The sequence below is a fragment of the Halichoerus grypus genome, chromosome 1 (genome assembly GCF_964656455.1).
Source record: "Halichoerus grypus chromosome 1, mHalGry1.hap1.1, whole genome shotgun sequence".
Lineage (NCBI taxonomy): Eukaryota > Metazoa > Chordata > Mammalia > Carnivora > Phocidae > Halichoerus > Halichoerus grypus.
The window spans coordinates 181,183,647-181,202,764 of record NC_135712.1 but is presented as its reverse complement, the minus strand read 5'-3'; the positions used below and the strand labels follow the sequence as shown (position 1 = coordinate 181,202,764).

At 42.8% G+C, this 19,118-nt stretch overlaps 1 protein-coding gene across 8 annotated transcripts in view; it reads right to left on the bottom strand.

The window, feature by feature from the left end:
* EOGT (EGF domain specific O-linked N-acetylglucosamine transferase) overlaps nt 1–19,118 on the bottom strand; it is a 33,458-nt gene that overhangs the window by 13,364 nt on the left and 976 nt on the right. For 2 of the 8 annotated variants that reach the window (XM_036082716.2, XM_036082717.2), the window contains exons 2-9: nt 18,862–18,917; nt 16,852–17,075; nt 15,471–15,571; nt 14,512–14,620; nt 11,873–11,967; nt 11,417–11,521; nt 7,348–7,454; nt 4,653–4,756 (exon numbers count right to left, since the gene is read on the bottom strand). In XM_036082716.2, the coding sequence (XP_035938609.2) occupies nt 4,653–4,756; nt 7,348–7,454; nt 11,417–11,521; nt 11,873–11,967; nt 14,512–14,620; nt 15,471–15,571; nt 16,852–17,061 (831 nt within the window). In that variant the 5' untranslated portion in view covers nt 17,062–17,075; nt 18,862–18,917. Of the gene's footprint in view, nt 1–4,652; nt 4,757–7,347; nt 7,455–11,416; nt 11,522–11,872; nt 11,968–14,511; nt 14,621–15,470; nt 15,572–16,851; nt 17,076–17,951; nt 18,053–18,861; nt 18,918–19,118 lie in introns of all 8 variants that reach the window. The other 6 variants (XM_036082714.2, XM_036082715.2, XM_078076139.1 and 3 more) reach the window with 4 other exon arrangements.

Here is a 19,118-nt window from a genome sequence, read left to right as displayed (position 1 = left end):
CCCTTCTCAACACCATCAAAAATGAAATGTCCCTATTCTGGCTCAATAATAAATAAAGGGCAATTAAAAGAAGTGATTCTAGACAGTTTCTTGAGATAAAATACTTCAAATAAAATAAGATACCCTTGAAAGGAAAATTTAATAATAAAATACAGCAATCCTGACTGATCCCTTTCCAGGGAAATCATGTATTATTCAGCAACAACCACCTCCAGAAGCTTCTTTTTTTTTTTAAAGATTTTATTTATTTATTTGACAGAGAGATAGCAAGAGCAGGAACACAAGCAGGGGGAGTGGGAGAGGGAAAGCAGGCTTCCCATTGAGGAGAGCCCGATGTGGGACTCAATCCCAGGACCTTGGGATCATGACCTGAGCCGAAGGCAGATGCTTAACAACTGAGCCACCCAGGCGCCCCCCTCCAGAAGCTTCTTATCCACGTCCCTCAACTTCAAATTATCTGCCACAGGGGAAGGAGGAACTTCTTTCTAGTCTCATGTTGAAGAATATTTGGATATTCTTAAAGATGACATAAAACTTCCTCCTGGGTATGTCTCTAACTTAAACATGCTCCTGACCCATGACTTAGAAATTCTACTTCTAGAAATGTGTCCTACAGAAATGCTGGGACAAGAGTATAAAGACATGTCTATGGAAAGGATATTCACTGCATTTCCATAAATAGCACAAAATGGAAACAAACAAAATGTGATTGGGGCCAAGAGATTATACATGCACTGAGGCATGCATTGAATATGTGAACATCCATAACATTCACCAAATTGAATACCATGTAACCACTAAAAAAAAAAAATAACCCTACATGTACCCACTTGGAAAGATGTCCCTGATATAATATTAAGTTAGCAAATATGAGAGAACATATTTTCTGTAAGGATATAATAGAAACACACCCTTACACAAATTTTATAATATCCTTATACAAATCCTTATATAAATTTTGGATAAGGATATATTTATCTTTGCTAAAATAAAGTCTTGCCAGGGATTCATACATGTGAACTACAGTTAGTCACCTTTGAGGGAAATGGAGTTGGAGATGAGGAAGAAGGAGAGGAGACTTTGTCTTTTTCTCTTTTTTTTTTTTTCACAACCCATGACTTATTTATTTTATAATTGGAAGTTTGTACCTCTGATCCCCTTCATCCATTTTGCCCACCTTCCAACTCCCTCCCCTCCAGGGACAGAAGACTTTTGTTTAAAAAAAAAAAAAAAGATTTTATTTATTTATTTGAGAGAGAGAGAAAGCATGAGCGGGGGGCAAGGGACAGAGGGAGAGGGAGAAGCAGGCTCCCCACTGAGCAGGGAGCCCGACGCAGGACTGGATCCCAGGACCCCGGGATCATGACCTGAACTGAAGGCAGACGCTTCACCGACTGAGCCACCCAGGCGCCCCGACAGGCGACTTTTCTTAACTTTACATACTTCTGTGTTGTCTGAACTCATTATAAACAGGTGTTACTTGCATAATTAAAAATAATCATAATGAAGCTATACTACGACTAGCACAAGAAAATGTGGAAAGCCTGCAGTAAGTCCCCTCTCATTCATTCTTCTTCGTAGAAGCAGCCCTGCTGTGGCCAGAACCGCATCTGCAGAGGGTCCCTCCGTGCACCTCTGGAGGCTGGTGGCCTTGCCCATCTCACCTAGGAAGCCATGTGCCAGAGAAGCGGCCAAACTGCTGAGACTGGAGAGGGTGACAGGGAAGGCCCGCTCGTGTTCCTTGGGGAGACAGTTATGTCACTAAGACGTGAACATCGGCCACAGCCACCGGCGGCTCTTCTCCCAGCTGCTCAGCCCCAGCTTGGAGGCTCCACCACTCGCCAATTCCCTGGGGGCTGCAGTGTGGCTTCCTCCAAGGCCTTGCCAGCGAAAGAGAAAACTGCGCGGCCACACAACACCTTAATGCTGTCCTCATCCAACCTACAGTGTCCGGTGGACCTCGATTCTAGAGCAACCGGCAGAATCACTTGTCCCAAGAACCTGACTGAGCAACCAGTGAAGACCTCTCTGACCCGGGGCGCCTGGGTGGCTCAGTCGGTGAAGCCTCTGCCTTCAGGGTCCTGGGCTCGAGTCCCGCATCAGGCTCCCTCCTCAGGGAGGAGCCTGCTTCTCCCTCTGCGTGCCACTCCCCCTGCTTGTGCTCTCTCTCTCTCTCTCTGACAAATAAATAAATAAAATCTTAAAAAAAAAAAGACCTCTGTGACCAAGTATGCAGGTTAAAAGTGCATGCACAGAGAGTACCAAAGGAGGGAGGTCATAGGGTGGCCAACCCACTCGGCTAAATCCATCCTGTCCGTGCCTGCCTATTGTGGCCAGAATGCCCTCACATCATGTGTCCAGTTAACAGAGTAACCTGGGACTTCATGGTGGCCGTGAACCCTATCTATGCCCTCCCAGCAGGTGCAGAGAAGGGGAGGGTTGTAAAGTTGGCTCAGTTTAACTTAGTCCACTTAAGGAAGACATGGAAAAACATGCAACAAGATATAAGGAAGCTTCTGCGACTTCTGGGAAAGTGTCTAGAAAACTTTCCATCAACTTAATAGGATCTGCAGAGAACTAGAGGGAGGAGACAGAGCACTGTGGTTTCAGGGCACAGGACTGGGGTCCGACTGCCTGACCTGGAGCCCTGACTCCACCCCTCACTGGCTGCCTTCTCTTACAACACCCGCCTGAGGCTCAGAACCTCAGCTTCCTCATCTGTAAAACAAGCTAATAAAAACCCTACTTCACAGAGGGTTGTAAGCATTAAATGAGATAACACAGGGTGTAATTTTTTTTTTTTTTTAAAGTACAACTACCCTGAGTTAATCATTCAGGGCTTCTGAGAGCTAGAAGCACTTGCACAGAGAGAAGAGGAGAAAGGGACTGTTGTGCCCTTTGCTCACAGAAACATGTTCGAGAACGGAAACTGTGCTGGTCGCCAAACCGGCACCCGAGAGGGTAATGGAAATCCTTGCAAAGAAGAAAGTCAGAAGAGAGCGTTAACACATCAAGAATTATAAACCAGTTCTCATCGGCCTTCAGGTCTATGGAGCAGTGTGATAAAAACCTTTCTATGCAGCTTTACTGTGAGCCTCGTATCAGTGAAAAAAAGGCGTTCATGAAACCATTTCCCCTTCTGCACGAGAACGTGACCTTCGGCGAACTGGCCGGCTCTGCTCTCCGGAAATGAAGACGGCACGCATCAACTGTGTTTTTAGGTAACACTGCGTGTGATTTAAAAAAGAGGCTTGACCGGTACGTTGCATCTGGACTGGGAAAAGCTACAGCGACTCTTGGAAACTGGCCGTCTCTTGTGGGGATCCTGGGGGATCTGCCAGAGCAGCTGGTGCAGGAGATACTGGCCCCTGTGGGACGTGAGGTGTCGGAACCTGCCCCAGGTGGATCCCAGCCCCTCGCCCCTGAGCTGTGCTGTTCAGGCTTCTAGAAGGACTCCCCCTGGAGGAAATGTCTGGCGCCGCCCTGCCAGCAAGCTGTGGTCCCCCTGCAGGAACGTTCATGCCAAGAGGGGGTGCTATGCGCATCCTGTGAGCTGGAATGCCTAGGTGAACTGTAGATGATCTCTTAGTGGCTGTCCCAACTTCCCAGTTCAGGCAGCCTGCTGTGTAGCATAAACCCCTGGTTCTCCTTACCGTCGTCATTGTCCTAGTCAACGTGCAGAGCGCACGTGCTACGTGCCAGGCACCGACTGACCGCACACTCTACGGCTCATCCTCAAAATACACTGAGCTAGATACTAGGATCATCCCATTTCACAGTTGAGTGGACGGGGGCAACTTCGGGGGATACCTTGGCAGGTGGAGCAGGATATGGGAAGAAGCAGGGAAACGGCAGGCAAAGAAAGAAAAGGGAAAAACGACTGCTGAAAACAACTAAGCAAAGAGCAGGTATAATTCAACACATGTCTTTTTTTTTTTTTTTAAAGATTTTTATTTATCCATTTGAGAGAGAGAGAGACAGTGAGAAAGGGAACAGAAGCAGGGAGAGTGGGAGAGGGAGAAGCAGGCCTCCTGCCGAGCAGGGAGCCCGATGGGGGGCTCGATCCCAGGACCCTGGGACCATGACCTGAGCCGAAGGCAGACGTTTAACGACTGAGCCGCCCAAGTGCCCCTCAACACATGTCTTTATGTTTATGCCTAAGACTCGCCCTCGGTAGTGAGCTGACATGCACGGCACAAATTGTCACCGAGCAAGTAGCAAAGGGAAGCTACAATCAAGCAAAGGCCGATGGCAATTACAGGAGGCCACACGGCAAAAGAGAGGCAAGCTCGTCCCATGTGGGTCAGGTCGGGGGTCAGAGAGGTTAAACAAATGACAGTGTTCACATGTGTGTCTCAGAGCAACACCAAGCACACGTTTCTGGAGCTCCACCTGCCCGAAGGGGGAAAGAAATCTTCCACTGCTTCATTCGAAAATTTAAAGAACAAAGGTATATGTGCATGCAAAGATTTCTGCCCATACGTATGCGGACATGTGCGTGCAGAGACACGTTCACACTCATCTGCACAGGTGTGTACAAGTGTGTATATTTCATTGTGTGTGTCTTAGAAGATTGCATTTCCCCACATCAGAGCCACACATTCATGGAGCCAGGCAAAGACAAAGATGAAGCAGAGGACATTCTTACTTACTGTGTCCCACATCACGATGTATACATCTGTGCTGAATGAATTATTAACGTGCTGAGTAATATAAAGATTGATAAAGTCACAGAAGTGGTGATACATGTTAACACCTAGTATTGGAAAAAAGAAATCTATGTTAATTAACCCCAGAGAGCAAAGGATTCAGCAATTTTTATTCTACCCCACCTATTTATAGTGTGATAGACTTTTAGCTGAAAATAATTGGGAGAAAAAAAAATAAGAGTTTTCTCCAAACACAAAAGGATCTGTACTCAGGTAGTCCTCAATTAACAGATGGTTGGGTTCAAAAATTCACTTTAAAATTGCCTATTTAGAAATCAGGAATGCATTATCCCATATACACTAAATAACAAATGATCAGTAAATTCCAAGAAAAAAATATTAGAAGTCTATTTAGCTCAAAATGGGGTAGAACTATAAGGCCATGAAGACTAAGTTTATTTTTTATGATCACTTACTTTTAAAAATCAATTAAGCAATATCTATTTATCACAGAAGTATCAACAATGATGGCAGTATTAATATTTTGGTATTTTTTATTTCTGTCTTTTTTTTTTCCTTTTTCATCATGATTTATAGCATTGCTTCTTGGGAAAATATTAACCAACTATCATTTAAAAGGGCTCAGTGTCTCATGTTCTCATTGAAAGAGGATGAACTTTGGAATCAGAAAAACCAGGCTGAATACAGCTCAGCCATTCATGAGCAACATTCTCAGATGAGCTGGTAACGTTCCTAAACTTTAGCTTCTCTATGAGAAATAGGAAATCCTTATACTTAGGTGGCAGCTTTGTTAGGAGACACCCAAAGATCTAGTACCTCAAAGCACCCAGCCCCACACATGGCACACAGTGAAATTGTAATGAAGACTACCTGGGTCCTGCTGGGTCAAATAGGGGGAAGGGGGACATGGGTGCAGCTATTTCTAAGGTGGTAAGTCCATCATTCCAAAGAAACCGAACATGCACTCTTTCAACATAGGTACCCAGGACCCAGTATCCAACCTGGCAATATGCAAATCTAAACGGCATGAAATTCCAAGAAGTGACATGTGACACATGCGCTTTAAAAGGACAGAAAATGTTGACTGAACAAAAAAGTGACTATCAAAAGCACAAATCACAATATATCATGACTTCGCTCCCACAGTGAATAATAACGTTGTGTGCCCGAAAATAAGAGTAAAAAATCTTCAGTTTATGTCAGCCAGGTCATTATGCCGTATACCCTCAAGTTATACAGGGCTGCAGGTCAATTACGTCTCAATGGAACAGAAAGAAAAAAGAGAAAATCGTTTTTAGAGAGGAATATTTGGAGACAACTCCGTTCATCCTTCAGAACCATTTGGCAAAGAGCATATTTTCAAATTAATGAGAAAAAACAGTTCTGTGACAACACATCCTTCTTTCCAGGTGAGCGCAGAGCACACATGAACTCCCTCGTGGGTCATCCAGCAAGTTCATAACATGGACTGGGGAAGGCAGCCCAGACCCGCGCTCGGTGGTGCAAGGAGGGAGAAAACGCAGGTCCCATGCTCCAGAAATGTGCCCCCAAGTGAGTCGTGTTCTATAAAACGCTCATTCTCTCTCGGTGAAGAGTCGATGTGGAAAGGGAAATGGGATGAGGGCGAAAGAAGAAAAAAGGAGAGTTTCGAATATAGGAAAGAAACCGCCCGGGTCTACACTGGCCTATTATTCCCACTTTACACACTTTACTGCCTGCATACCAGCATCCATTTAAGAGCTCACAGACATCTACCTGAATAGATGCTTGGCCCCTTTTCAATTTGCATATTTGAAAAATATGCATGCAGCATTCTTACTCGCTCATATTTCAAAAACCTCCACTTGTCTGGTTTCTGGACCTCATGTGTTGTTACATAAGAATTGCAGCTTCAGGAAGCAGAGCACATTAAAAATATAATCAATACATGACAGTGATTCTGAACTATTCATGACAGAGGGCTCTCTATATTCCCCCCGCCCCGGGAGGCCCGGCGGGGGGTGCACGTGGACGTGGCCAAGTAAGCTTCAGCTCTCAAGAGGAGACATGGAACCCGCACGGCCCACGGCGCTGCTCTCCAGGGCAACTGGCTCACCAAGTTTAAGCTGTGCTTGCGAGCTGAGAGTCACAAGCTCTAAGTGTAAATGGGAAAATAATTCTAAATTTAACTTTTCTTTCGTCCCCCCCCCCCCGCCAAGAATATAGGGCCCTGCTGACTTCCAGAGGAATTTTAAGTTCACTTCAGTCACAGAACCGATGTCAGGATGTTTGCCAGAAGAACTCAGTGGGCATTCCTTTTCCACCCACAGTACACACACGGTTTTTACTTTTAAATTTTTTCTAGTGAAGCACAACACAAAAATCAAGTGATTAGAGAAACCGGGTGGGGTCAATTTAGTTACAGAAAGTGCCCATATATAGCTTTTTCTCTCATCTTTTGATTCTGAGTGAGTCATTTGATACAAATGTGCAGGTTCCCTCTAAAATACCAAAGGTTTCATATCGTGGGAAGTTCAAACTAGCTCACATCTTCAGAGAAGAAAGCAAAACTCAAACCCACCACTTCATGTCACACAGCCTGCCAGAAAGTCACAGGAAATCACTACATACACATATCAAAAATGGAACAAAGCCTCATTCACCAATAACTAAGTATCGGACAAATTTAACTTCCCACCTGCATCCAGTTTCATGAAGTAGGTTGGTTTTTCAATAACAACGTCACATTTAGCATCTTCTAGAGGTCTGAAGTTGAACTGAGTATAGCTTTGCAGCTCAGCAAACCTGCAATAATGAATTGGAAGATAGTTTCAAGGGGGTCCTCCTGAACTTTTGACAGCAACACTGTAACTTAGGATCTGCTTATTACAGGGATTTTCTTTCTGGAATATGATCTTATGAAGACATGTGGAACTTCTCAAACACACTAACATTTCTATAACTTGATACCAAATTTTAATGCTGAGACAAGGAACAAAAATGACTTCAAATTTCAGCCTCATGTACAAGATAAACTGGGAATTTTCTAGACAAAGAAGAAATTTACACATAGACTTGGCTAAATAATCTACCAGTAAAGTGGGAAGATTCAAGAAGGCTTCCTGGGGTCTTGTGATAGACTTCTTGGATGCTGAGACAGATGACATTCCAAAAATTATTGAGTGCCCTGGAAAGACAGCACACAGCTAAGCTTCCCAGAAGAAAGTGAAGTCTTTTTCTCAGAAAATGTCTTTGGAGACCACATGGCAGTTTTCTTCCATATAAAAGAAGACAATCACAAGCATGTGCCAAGAGATATTTAGAGTTAACCTAAAGACTCTTTGTAACCCTTCACCTTTGAGACCACAACTGATGTAAAACAAATATCAAACAAATCCTTTTAAAACATATACAATGCTGAATTATTGTGGTGGTTTCAAAATAATGTCCACAAATTCTTTGATACTTCTCCCTTCAAGAGGTAGAGATTAATTCCCTCCCCTTAAGGGTGGACTGGACTTAGTGATTTACTTCTAATGAACAGAATATGGCAGAAATGATGGTGTGTGACGTCTGAGATTAGGGTATACGAAGACTGAAGCCTCCATCCTAGGGTACATGCTTGGTCTCTTGCATGCATGCTTGTGCACTTTCTCTCATGCTCTCTCTCTTCTCTCTCTCTCTCTCTCAGGGAAGCCATGCTATAAGGAGCACTAATGGAGAAGCCCATGTGGCAAAAAGATGATACCTCTAGCCAACAGCCAGAGACAAACTGAGTGAGCCTAGAAGCAGAATCTCCAGGCCGGGTTGAGTCTAGAGATGGCTACAGCCCCTGTCAATAGCTGCTCCTGAGCCAGAAACACTCAGCTATGCTCCTCCAAATCCTGACCATCAGAAACTTCGTGAGCTAATGAAGTGTGTTGTCTTAAGCTGTTAAATTTTGGAGTAATTTGTTATCAAACAGATAATGAAAAAAATCTACCCTAGGTTATATTTTGGAGTAATTTGTTACATGGCAATAAATAACTAATATAAATACACCTTAGAGAACTTCCACCATGTGGAATCAGTTATCAAAATGTACTAGGAATCAAAAGGTCCACTAGAATGGAAGAACTCCTACTGCAGAACTCTATTAAGTGTTAAAAAGAAACAACAGGCCCAGAAGGGAGGCACATCACCAAACCAAGGCTTAATGCCTACCCTAATTACAGTTTCAACCTTCTCTAGGAATGTAGTCTTAACCAGCCAGTCTATAATTTTCTGGTCAGCACCAACGAGGTCATCTACCACACAGACCCTCCCTATCCCCCATTGGAAGATGAGGTGATCTCCTTTCCTTGTCCCTGCCCCCTTCTGCCAAGAAAAGCCTTCCATTTTGTACAGCTCCTTGGAGCTCCTCTCTGTTTGCTAGATGGGATGCTGCCCAATTGGTGAATTGTTGAATAGAGCCAGCTAGGTCTTCAAAGTTACTCAGCTGAATTTTGATTTTTTAATATAAGTTAGGGAAGATGTTACAGTGTAGACTGTAAAATGCCGTACAAATGTATGGTAGAATATTATCCCGAAGGATATGCATAACATGAATGTTTGACCTCAACAATTAACATTAAGTAAGAGTATCCTATGTGAGCTGTGATATTGTCATTTATAATAAGATATATACATATTCAGTCTTCTTTCCCATTTCCCCACACAGAGTTCCTGAAAGCCTTGGAATTTCCAAGTGATAAGAGTCAGAAAGGTGTCTTTTGTTATGCTAACGAGGTACTTTTGACCTCCCTAAGACTGGGGGCTGGTTGCCAGGAGAACTAATCACGTGATTAGAGGGTTGGCGTTTTCAGTCCCATCCCACACCTTAGGGGAATAAAAAGGGGCTGGAGTTTGAATCAATTGCCAATGTCCAATAATTTAATCAATTGTGCCTATGTAATGAAGCCTTCATAAAAACCGAAGAGGAGAGGGCTCAGAGGCCTTCTGAGTTGGAGAAGACATGGAAATACAGGGACAGTCGGGTGCCAGGAGAGGGCATGGAAGCTCTGCACCCCTTTCCTGAACCTTGTGCTAGGCATCTCTTCCATCTGGCTGTTCCTGAGCTGTATCCTTCTATAATACAATATTCTATGATATAATAATATAACTGGTAGACTCATAAGTAAAATGCATCTCAAAGTTATTTGAGCCGCTCTAGCAAATGAATCTAACCCAATCTACAGCAGATGGGTCAGAAGCCCAGGTGATCACCTAGGCTTGCAACTGGGGTCTAAATTCTGGGACTGAGCACTTAACCTGTGGGATCTGATGCTGTTTCCGGGTAGACGGTGTCAGAATTGAGTTGAACTGTAAGACATCTAGCTGTTGGAGAATTGCCTGGTGGTGTGTGGAAAACCTGACACACAGGTTGGAATTGAGTGCTCAGCTTCGAATAAAGGGGCAGCATGAGAGTTTCTTTGGGATGACAGAACAGTTCTGTATCCTGATTGTGGTAGTAGTTCATGCATGTGGACATGTGATATAAATTTCATAGAACTATGTATCCAAGATAAAAAAAAATAGAAAAGAGTGCATATAAACACTGGGGAGGGCGCCTGGGTGGCTCAGTCGTTAAGCGTCTGCCTTCGGCTCAGGTCATGATCCCGGGGTCCCGGGATCGAGTCCCACATCGGGCTCCCTGCTCAGCGGGAAGCCTGCTTCTCCCTCTCCCACTCCCCCTGCTTGTGTTCCTGCTCTCGCTGCGTCTCTCTCTGTCAAATAAATAAAATCTTTAAAAAAAAAAAAAAAAAAAAACACTGGGGAAATTCAAATGTGTTTAGTCAATAATATTGTACCAATGTCAATTTCCTGGTTTTGACCATTGTGCTATGGTTACGTAAGCTGTCATCATTAGAGGAAGCTGGGGGAAAGGTACAAGGGGAACTCTTTGTATTATTTTTAAACTTCTGTAAGCCTAAAATTATTTTAAAATAAAAAGTTTTTTAAAGTACCCTAATTTCTTAATTTCTAGAGATAACAAATCAGACCACAGAGCTAATTTATTATTACAAATGTTTTAGGGGCGCCTGGGTGGCTCGGATGGTTGGGCGTCTGCCTTCAGCTCAGGTCATGATCCCAGGTTCCTGGGATCAAGCCCTGCATCGGGCTCCCTGCTCGGCGGGGAGCCTGCTTCTCCCTCTCTCACTCCCCCTGCTTGTGTTCCTGCTCTCGCTGTCTCTCTCTGTCAAATAAATAAAATCTTAAAAAAAAAAAAATGTTTTAAATCAAAATGTGTTCTCCAATTTATATAAAGTTCAAAAAGCTGATCAGAGGTGTTGAAAGTCAGGGCAGGGTTTACAACTTTGAAGAGGAGCCTGGGGTGCTGGTTGGAGCCCAACGCGAGGCTGGATCCCAGGACCCTGAGGTCATGACCTGAGCCGAAGGCAGACGCTTAACCGACTGAGCCACCCAGGCACCCCTAAATGTGTATCCCTTTTAAACATGTGTTTCTCAAATACATGTACAGTTACAAGGAGTTAATAAAAATTCATTTTTGAACAGATTTTTTTCTTTCATTAGCAATCAGTAAATCCTATATCATACTTCCTCATATTTTATAAACATATATTTAATTCAAATACAACTGATAGATTCACTCTGTAGCCATCACTCCCTCGAAGCTCATGCCAAATTCTCCACAAATGAAGTAACATTTTCCATTCGAAAGTCCCTTCCAATGTGCCAGAAACAAAAGCAAATATTTTAGAAACATATTTTTAAAAAAATAATCTTACCAAGACTGCAGAGGGCTTTTGCGCTGACCTTGAGACATCAATGTCCGAGTGTCCAGTGTGCAGTGTCCTCCGATTTCACCACTCTGGAGAAAATCTTCCTTAAATCTGGTGGATGACCAAAAATTAAGCTGAGTTTGAAAAATTTTATCACTACATAAGCACATGGGATGTAACTAAGGTGGTTTACCACTTTCCAAAATCAGTGTGTTGGTAGAATTTCACTCTATTATAAGAGAATGTTTCAAATATACACAAAAGTAGCAGAGTGGGACAGAAACCCGATGGACCCACAATCCAGCTTTTCAATGATCAACCTGTGGCCTGACCACGTCTTCCATGCTCCACCCGTTTCCCAACCTCATCGCCATATTATTATGAAGCAAACCCAAGGCCTATCCCTGGACCTGGAAATATTTCAGAATCTCCATTAGGTTTTAACATCAACCACTTCCGTACCTGTCATGGTTTCTCTTGATGTTTCTTAAATCAAGATAGAGATTGGATGCTCTGCAGTACTGAAGATAACGGGAACACACCAGGCTTGAGTCATGCTGAATTGAGTTTGAGAAAAAAGAAAAAATTAACTCCAGGTACTAACGTTTTGAGGACATTCGCAGACTTGCCAGACAAGTTCACAGCATGTGCACCTTCAGGTTGAAACCACACAATATGAGGAGAACAGCTTCTTTTTTAAAACATTTTTATTTAAATTAAATTAATTAACATACAGTGTATTATTAGTTTCAGAGGTAGAGTTCAGTGATTCATCAGGAGGATAGCTTCTGAAAGGCTGCTTCTGTGGATGGATTTTTCCCCTCCCCAGCAGACTCTGGTGAAGCCTAATTTTGCCAGTGCACATGAATACTTTCAGGTTACTATGAAGAACTCCCAAATGTTCTATTTATATCATCTCAAACTTTACGGCTTTATGTGTGGTTCAGTTCAGTCCTCTTTAAAAAAAAAAAAAAAAAGCACTCAGAGCCATCACTAACCCCGTAGCTATGCGAAAAAGCATTTTTCAAAGCCAAGCCAAATGAAACAAAGAAGAATGAATGCACACGTTAAGAGACATTAAAACGAAGGCTGGAAGGGCACTTTGCTAATTTTAATAAGACATGCTTTCTACAAACCATAAAGCTTCTGGGAGTCCCTGTCTCAACAGCAGTAAGAAGGCAATGCTTTTTAAATCACTGAAATAAAAGAGCTTAAGAGTCAACTACCAGAGCCCGCTTCTCTTTTTTCTAGTCTGGTTTGTTCAGAAATAGGGATGGTTTCAAAAACTTTTATCCACTCTGGATTTTATTTATAGATTTAAATGCCATTTTATTGTTTTCCCATAATTCCCAATGAACACAAGGCCTTCACCTTAACCCATATGGGGTTTTGGAATCCGTAGTTGGTAAGGGATCAGGCTCTGATTGCACAAAATCTATTAAGGTAGATCTTGGCCAGGGAAGATTCTACATACTGCCTTGGACGAGGTGTGTGGGGTGGGGTTGTGGCTCTCCCCTTGCCCCTTCCACATCAACAGGTGGACTCCAGCCAGACTACGCGACACACACAAAAAAGTGTATGTTAAGGGTACCCAGCAGCAGTGTGGCTAAAGCCCGGCCTCCCTCCTTTGGGGTTCATCCATCTCCCCACAATTGCTTCAAGTTCTATTACATGATATCTCCAAAAGCACTATAGAGTGGGCGCCTGGTGGCTCAGTCGGTTAAGTATCTGCCTTCAGCTCAGGTCATGATCACAGGGTCCTGGGATCCAGGGTGGCATCAGGCTCCCTGCTCAGTGGGGAGCCTGCTTCTCTCTCTGCCCTCCCCCTCATTCTCTCTCTCTCTCTCTCTCTCTCTCTCTCTCGCAAAAATAAAATAAGTAAAAATACTTTTAAAAAAGCGCTATAGAGCATATATTCAGTTTCTTAATGAAAGTGAATTTAGAAAAAAAATTGTTTTTAATTTTCTAGATTGCCTGGAGATAATAAAGACCCCTGAGATGTTCAAGAACACTGACAGATACGAGACCTTAATAGTAAGTGCTTACACCCCCATGGACCTTTAAAAACTAACACTGAGCCCTTTGCTGGGAGCCCAGTCCCGCACTGAGCACTTTTTTTTTTTTTAAGATTTTATTTATTTATTTGACACAAAGAGAGAGGGAACACAAGCAGGGGGAGAATGGGAGAGGGAGAAGCAGGCCTCCCGCTGAGCAGGGAGCCCGACGTGGGGCTAGATCCCAGTACCCTGGGATCATGATCTGAGCCGAAGGCAGACGCGCTTAACAACTGAGCCACCCAGGCGCCCCGCACTGAGCATTTTTATAAGCAGAATGAGCATTTTTATAAGCTCATTTCTTCCCAACCACAAGCTATGACATAGGCATAGCTTGAAAGGAAAAGAAACTGAAACATGGAAAGGTTGAGTGCTCTAAGAATCAGGTTTTGAACCCTACAGTATGGAGGGAGCCTGCTTTTCTCCTGACTACCCAAAACTGGCTCTTGGCAACGTGCTTGGCTTACCCACTGAGCGCAATGCACTATGGTTGAAAGCACACAGAAAAACATCTGTATCCCAATTCTAGATGGACGAGTCTACCTAGGAGCTGTGTGCTCCTGGAGAAGTCACTTCACCCTTCTGAGGACCCTGCTTTCCTCTGTGGTCAAGTGGCATCAGTTAATACCTACCCTGTCTATCTGCTGCAGGGCTAGCTAACATAGAGAAAAGCTTTTTGCAAACCGTAAAGTCCTAAACAAACATAGAGTGGTCTGGCGGGGGGCGGGGGGGGTGTATCCTCTGTCCCGAACTCCTTGTGAGGGAATTCGGAAAGATGCAGTTTATCAACTTATCTTCTTTAGCATAATGCTGGGGGCGGGGAAATTCTAAACCTAGTAATATTTTAACTGCCTCAAAATAGGACCATCTGATATATGTGTGAAAATGACGACAGGGCTTCCAAACGAAACAGAATGACTTGTTTTAGGAAGTTAAATAAAAGTCACAGCCAATAAACACGTGAGTAAGGATCCCTCTCCCGGAGCCATCTATCTTGTTTTTACAGGACAATCTAAACACTAGGAGTATCTGAAAAGAAACACTCACCGTTTCCTTAGGCTGGCAGAGCACATGCAGTTCCTCCAGACGCTCTCCTGCATATCCAAAGTCAGCTTGTTTCCAGAATATGTCCTGGGCGGATTCAAGGGTATCTGTCCTATTTGCAGTCAAAAAGATTCCATTAAAAAAAAGGGCGGGGGGGGCACCTGGGTGGCTCAGTCGTTAAGCGTCTGCCTTCGGCTCAGGTCATGATCCCAGAGTCCTCTGATCGAGCCCCGCATCGGGCTCTCTGCTCAGCGGGAAGCCTGCTTCTCCCTCTCCCACTCCCCCTGCTATGTTCCCTCTCTCCCTGTGTCTCTCTCTGTCAAATAAATAAAATCTTTCAAAAAAAAAAAAAGATTCCATGATTTTTCTCTTTTTCCTTTTCTGAGCCTTGAGTTTCCTTTCTAAAGGTTAAATTGCCAGAAGTCTGTCATTAAGTTTTTTAACCATCATAATCTTCCTGCAACTCCCTTGCTACAAGGAGATACCAAAATAAGTTATTCACAGACTTTCTTTCTTATACTAAGAATATACAACAGAAATGTATGAAGTTAGGGTCATCTGGAACTGAAGAAAATGAGAGAAAACGAGCTACTAATTACCATATTTTCTTTACTCCACTAACCTTGCATGTCTTGTATTAGAAATACTAATTATACTTCACACTCCCCTCCGGAATCAAGAGGAAACCATCGAGTTATCTTTTTAGTGTTTGTTGGAGGGAAAAACTTTCTGGTGATCCATACTGCTTTCTCTCTCTGGCAGAGGAAAGAACTGATATTCCTGTACATGGTGGCAGGAGGGTGGGGAGGTAAGTCAACTTGAATCCATGACTGTGTAAGCAAATTAATATCTAAAGGAATTACTATCTAAAACCAAAAGAATCCGGGTGGGTGGTGGACCATCAGCATACAGTACAAAGAAAGATGATTTAAAAGAGAGGAGGATTCCATCTAGAAGCTTACCATCCCATGTCGACGTAGGTGCAGACAGGGTAACCAAATCTGAACTCTGGTTTGCAGGATTTCTCATAACCCCAGCAGTATTTTAGATTCTCTAAGTGTTTCTAGAACATAAAACGTGTACGTTTACACTGGTCTCCCTCCTTCTGACATTTAGAGAGGACTCTTCAGATTTTCCCATGAAGAAAACAAATCTTCATAGAACTTTCTCTTTCACATCTTATAATACATATTCATATAATAAAAGGAATTAGAATAAATCCTAAGAGTAACAGTCTCCAAGTTCTCAACCACAATGATCCTTAATCATCACTCCCCCACCACCACGTCTGGGCCCCAACCAAAAGCACAGGCTTTCCCTACACTACCAAAGAACACTTGAACTGGAATTTCCTGAAGGAGCTTAATGAAGCTGCCTTTCTCAGTGAGCAAAGTGATTCTAAAATCAATCCCTAAAGAGTCACATAAAGTGAAATTTCTATGACCAAAAGAATCACAGCAAAATTAAATGGATTAGCGTCTTTACTCATTAATCAAGAGCAGTAAGAAACGCCACAAGACTGGACACAGCAGCGGCTGTTGGCCGAGGCCGCTCTTCTGCAAGGCCCAGGAGCAACACTGGTCTGATTCCCAGGTCTGTTTCTCCATATGCTTCCTGAGCCAGCACCATGGGAAAGGAAGTTTCTCACAAGGCCCAGCTTTGATCTCTGAGACCTCCTGAGACATCTTAATGGGCTCCAATTGGAGGCCTTTCCAACAACTCTAAAACAGAAGGATGGCCATAGTAACAGTCATAATTATGTGGAGACAGGGGCGGAGGTGTTATTACTGAAATTAAATGCTAAGTGACCCTCTGAAGGGCAATTAAAGAAAAAAAGAGGTGTGAAATTCTCTAGTGACTTTTAATTATACATTCTTGTCCGCATAAAATCTAATTCCCTTTGTTTACAGAATATACAAATAGTATTGGCTGACTATTTATTTTATGAGTGATTGAGATTTTAAATTTTAGTTGCGATTATTTTAAATCTCACTCTTGTGAATGGGATATAATCTTAAGCTAAGTTTAGGCATTTAGAAGCACTAGACGAAATGCAAACGAAGTCTGACAGCTACCTTACAGAATGCTACCTTCAAGATCAGGTGATAAAGCAGAACCAACATCCTTTTAAAAATAAATAAGAGAGGGGCACCTGGGTGGCTCAGTCGTTAAGCTCAGGTCATGATCCCAGGGTCGAGCCCCACACCCTGCTCAGCGGGAAGCCTGCTTCTCCCTCTCCCACTCCCCCTGCTTGTGTTCCCTCTCTCGCTGTGTCTCTCTTGTCAAATAAATAAATAAAATCTTTAAAAATAAATAAATAAGAGAAGAAAAACGAATACCTACCTTATAAGGACAATGTGAGTCTTTCTTACAGACCGTGGCAATATGCCTGTTATTGTGCAAAAAGAAGGGAATGTGCTCCTTGGGCAAGCGGATACTGGCATAGTTAAACAGAGGTTCGCCTGGAATGCCATCAGCCTTGGGAGAAGCCTCATCTTGGCCACTCAGTGAAACACCATGAAGCAATACTCCAAGGACAAGCAGCTTTAACATAGCAACCTCCAAACCTAGAGATCATATTGAAAAGGTTTTTGTTAAGACATATCCTTTAAAAGTCAAAGGAATCGAGGGCTCAGTATAATGACACGGAACCTTGTTACATCACTGAATAACGCTCCTTTGTTCAACGAATATTTATTGTGCACCTGCTCTGCTCCAGGCCCTGCATTAGGAGCTAGGTACACAGGGGGTGAACAAAACCAGGCCCTTGTTCTGACGGAGCTTATAACCTTTCTCAAACTTTCTCAGTCAAGAGCCAGGTAGTGAATATTTTTGGTTTTGGAGGCCATACAATCTCAGCGGGAACTACGTAACAGTACTTTTGCCATGAAAAGAGCCACAGCCTATCCTAAAGAATGGGGGTGGTTGTGTTCTAATAAAACTTTATTTATAAAAATGGGGCGAGGGCCTTGATGTGACCCCAGTCACATATTACTGATGCCAGAAATACAGTAGGTAATATGATAGGCAATATAACATAGTGGTTCAGAACATGAACTCAGAAGCTAGACCACCTGGGTTTGAAATCCAGCTATAGTTTCCTAGCAGTATGATCTTGAGCTATTTAACCTCACTGTGTTTCAGCTTTTCTATCTGTAAAATGGAAATAATAATAAACCTTTGTCATAGGGCTATTGTGACTTAAACATTGGTAAAATATTTAGACGTATCTGGCACACTAAATGCTATACAAGCATTTATTAAGTAAACGTTTAAAGCCACGTGGAATGGTGGGATAAGGAAGAGGTTGCTAAATATTATTTGAGCTGAGACCTGAATGATGAGGAGCAGGGAAATCATGCCAGGGAGAGAGAAGAAAAGAAAGTGCAATAGCTCTGAGCATATATGTATCTGCTGAATAAAAACTAATAATCATGGGGCACCTGGGGGGGCTCAGTCAGTTAAGCGTCTGAATCTTGATTTCAGCTCAGGTCTTGATCTCAGGGTCATGAGTTCAAGCCCCGAGTTGGGCTCCATGAGCCTACTAAAAAACAAACAAACAAACAAACAAAAAAACCCTAATAATCACAATCCTATATGGGTTCGTTCTATGTGCCAAGTACCTAGGATGCAGCAATGAACATGCAGTCTAAAACTCTTTACCCTTGTGAAGCTCACCTTCTAGTGGGTGTAATAACAATCTATGATAATAGTAACTACAACTCCGAAAACTCGGAGACTGTGCCATTAATCTATCCCCATCTTGCCTTAGCAATGTGAAAAGAGACAATAACCATCATGGACCTTACTGCATGTCTAACTCACCCCATAAGGATTAAACCTCATGGGCTAGAATTCTATGTAACCCAGACAATAATGGTGCCATTCTTGCTTAACTTTAGTGAAATATTTTGCTCTATGAAAAAAAAAAAAGATGCTCTTCCCACCGAATGATAGGACCATATTACACATGAGCTACTCCCTAGCGAGATCTACAGTCACTGGAGCATGCTGGAAAAACCAGCTTTCAGAATCAGCCTTCACTGACTATGCCTAATGAAGATGGGGCCTTTAGAAACAAACTGCTATGTGAGTCCAGCCTAAAGTCCCAAGGCCAAGGCTTCATAATAAAGAGTGTGGACACTGAAAAGGGATCTTTTTCCCCTCTGGAGTGGTAAATATAGTCGCTTCTCTCTTTCGTGGCTCTGAAGAGTATATTGTTACCTGTTGGAAAGGTGATCTGAATTAATACTTTTAGTTAGGACTTTCATCCAACAGTGAGTTGATAGGGATTTTAGAAAAGTTAAAAATACATATTAATAGTAACAGTGTACTTCTAATGGAATTATTTACCTCTTTAATTATCAGAACCATGCAGAAGCTGTTGTGATGCTTCAGATATCAGAAATCTGTCAGAAATGAAACATATTACCTTAAAAGGATGCCAAAGTAGACTTTATCATTCAGGTGATATTTTGGATTAAAGGAAATATGAAGAGAGAAAAAAAATTAATGAGCTAACCTCTAAGCACAAGGCCTGGCACTTAGCGAGACATTGTGTAAGCAAAAGGCCTGACTCATAGTGTGCTTTCCTTTCCTTAGTGAACACT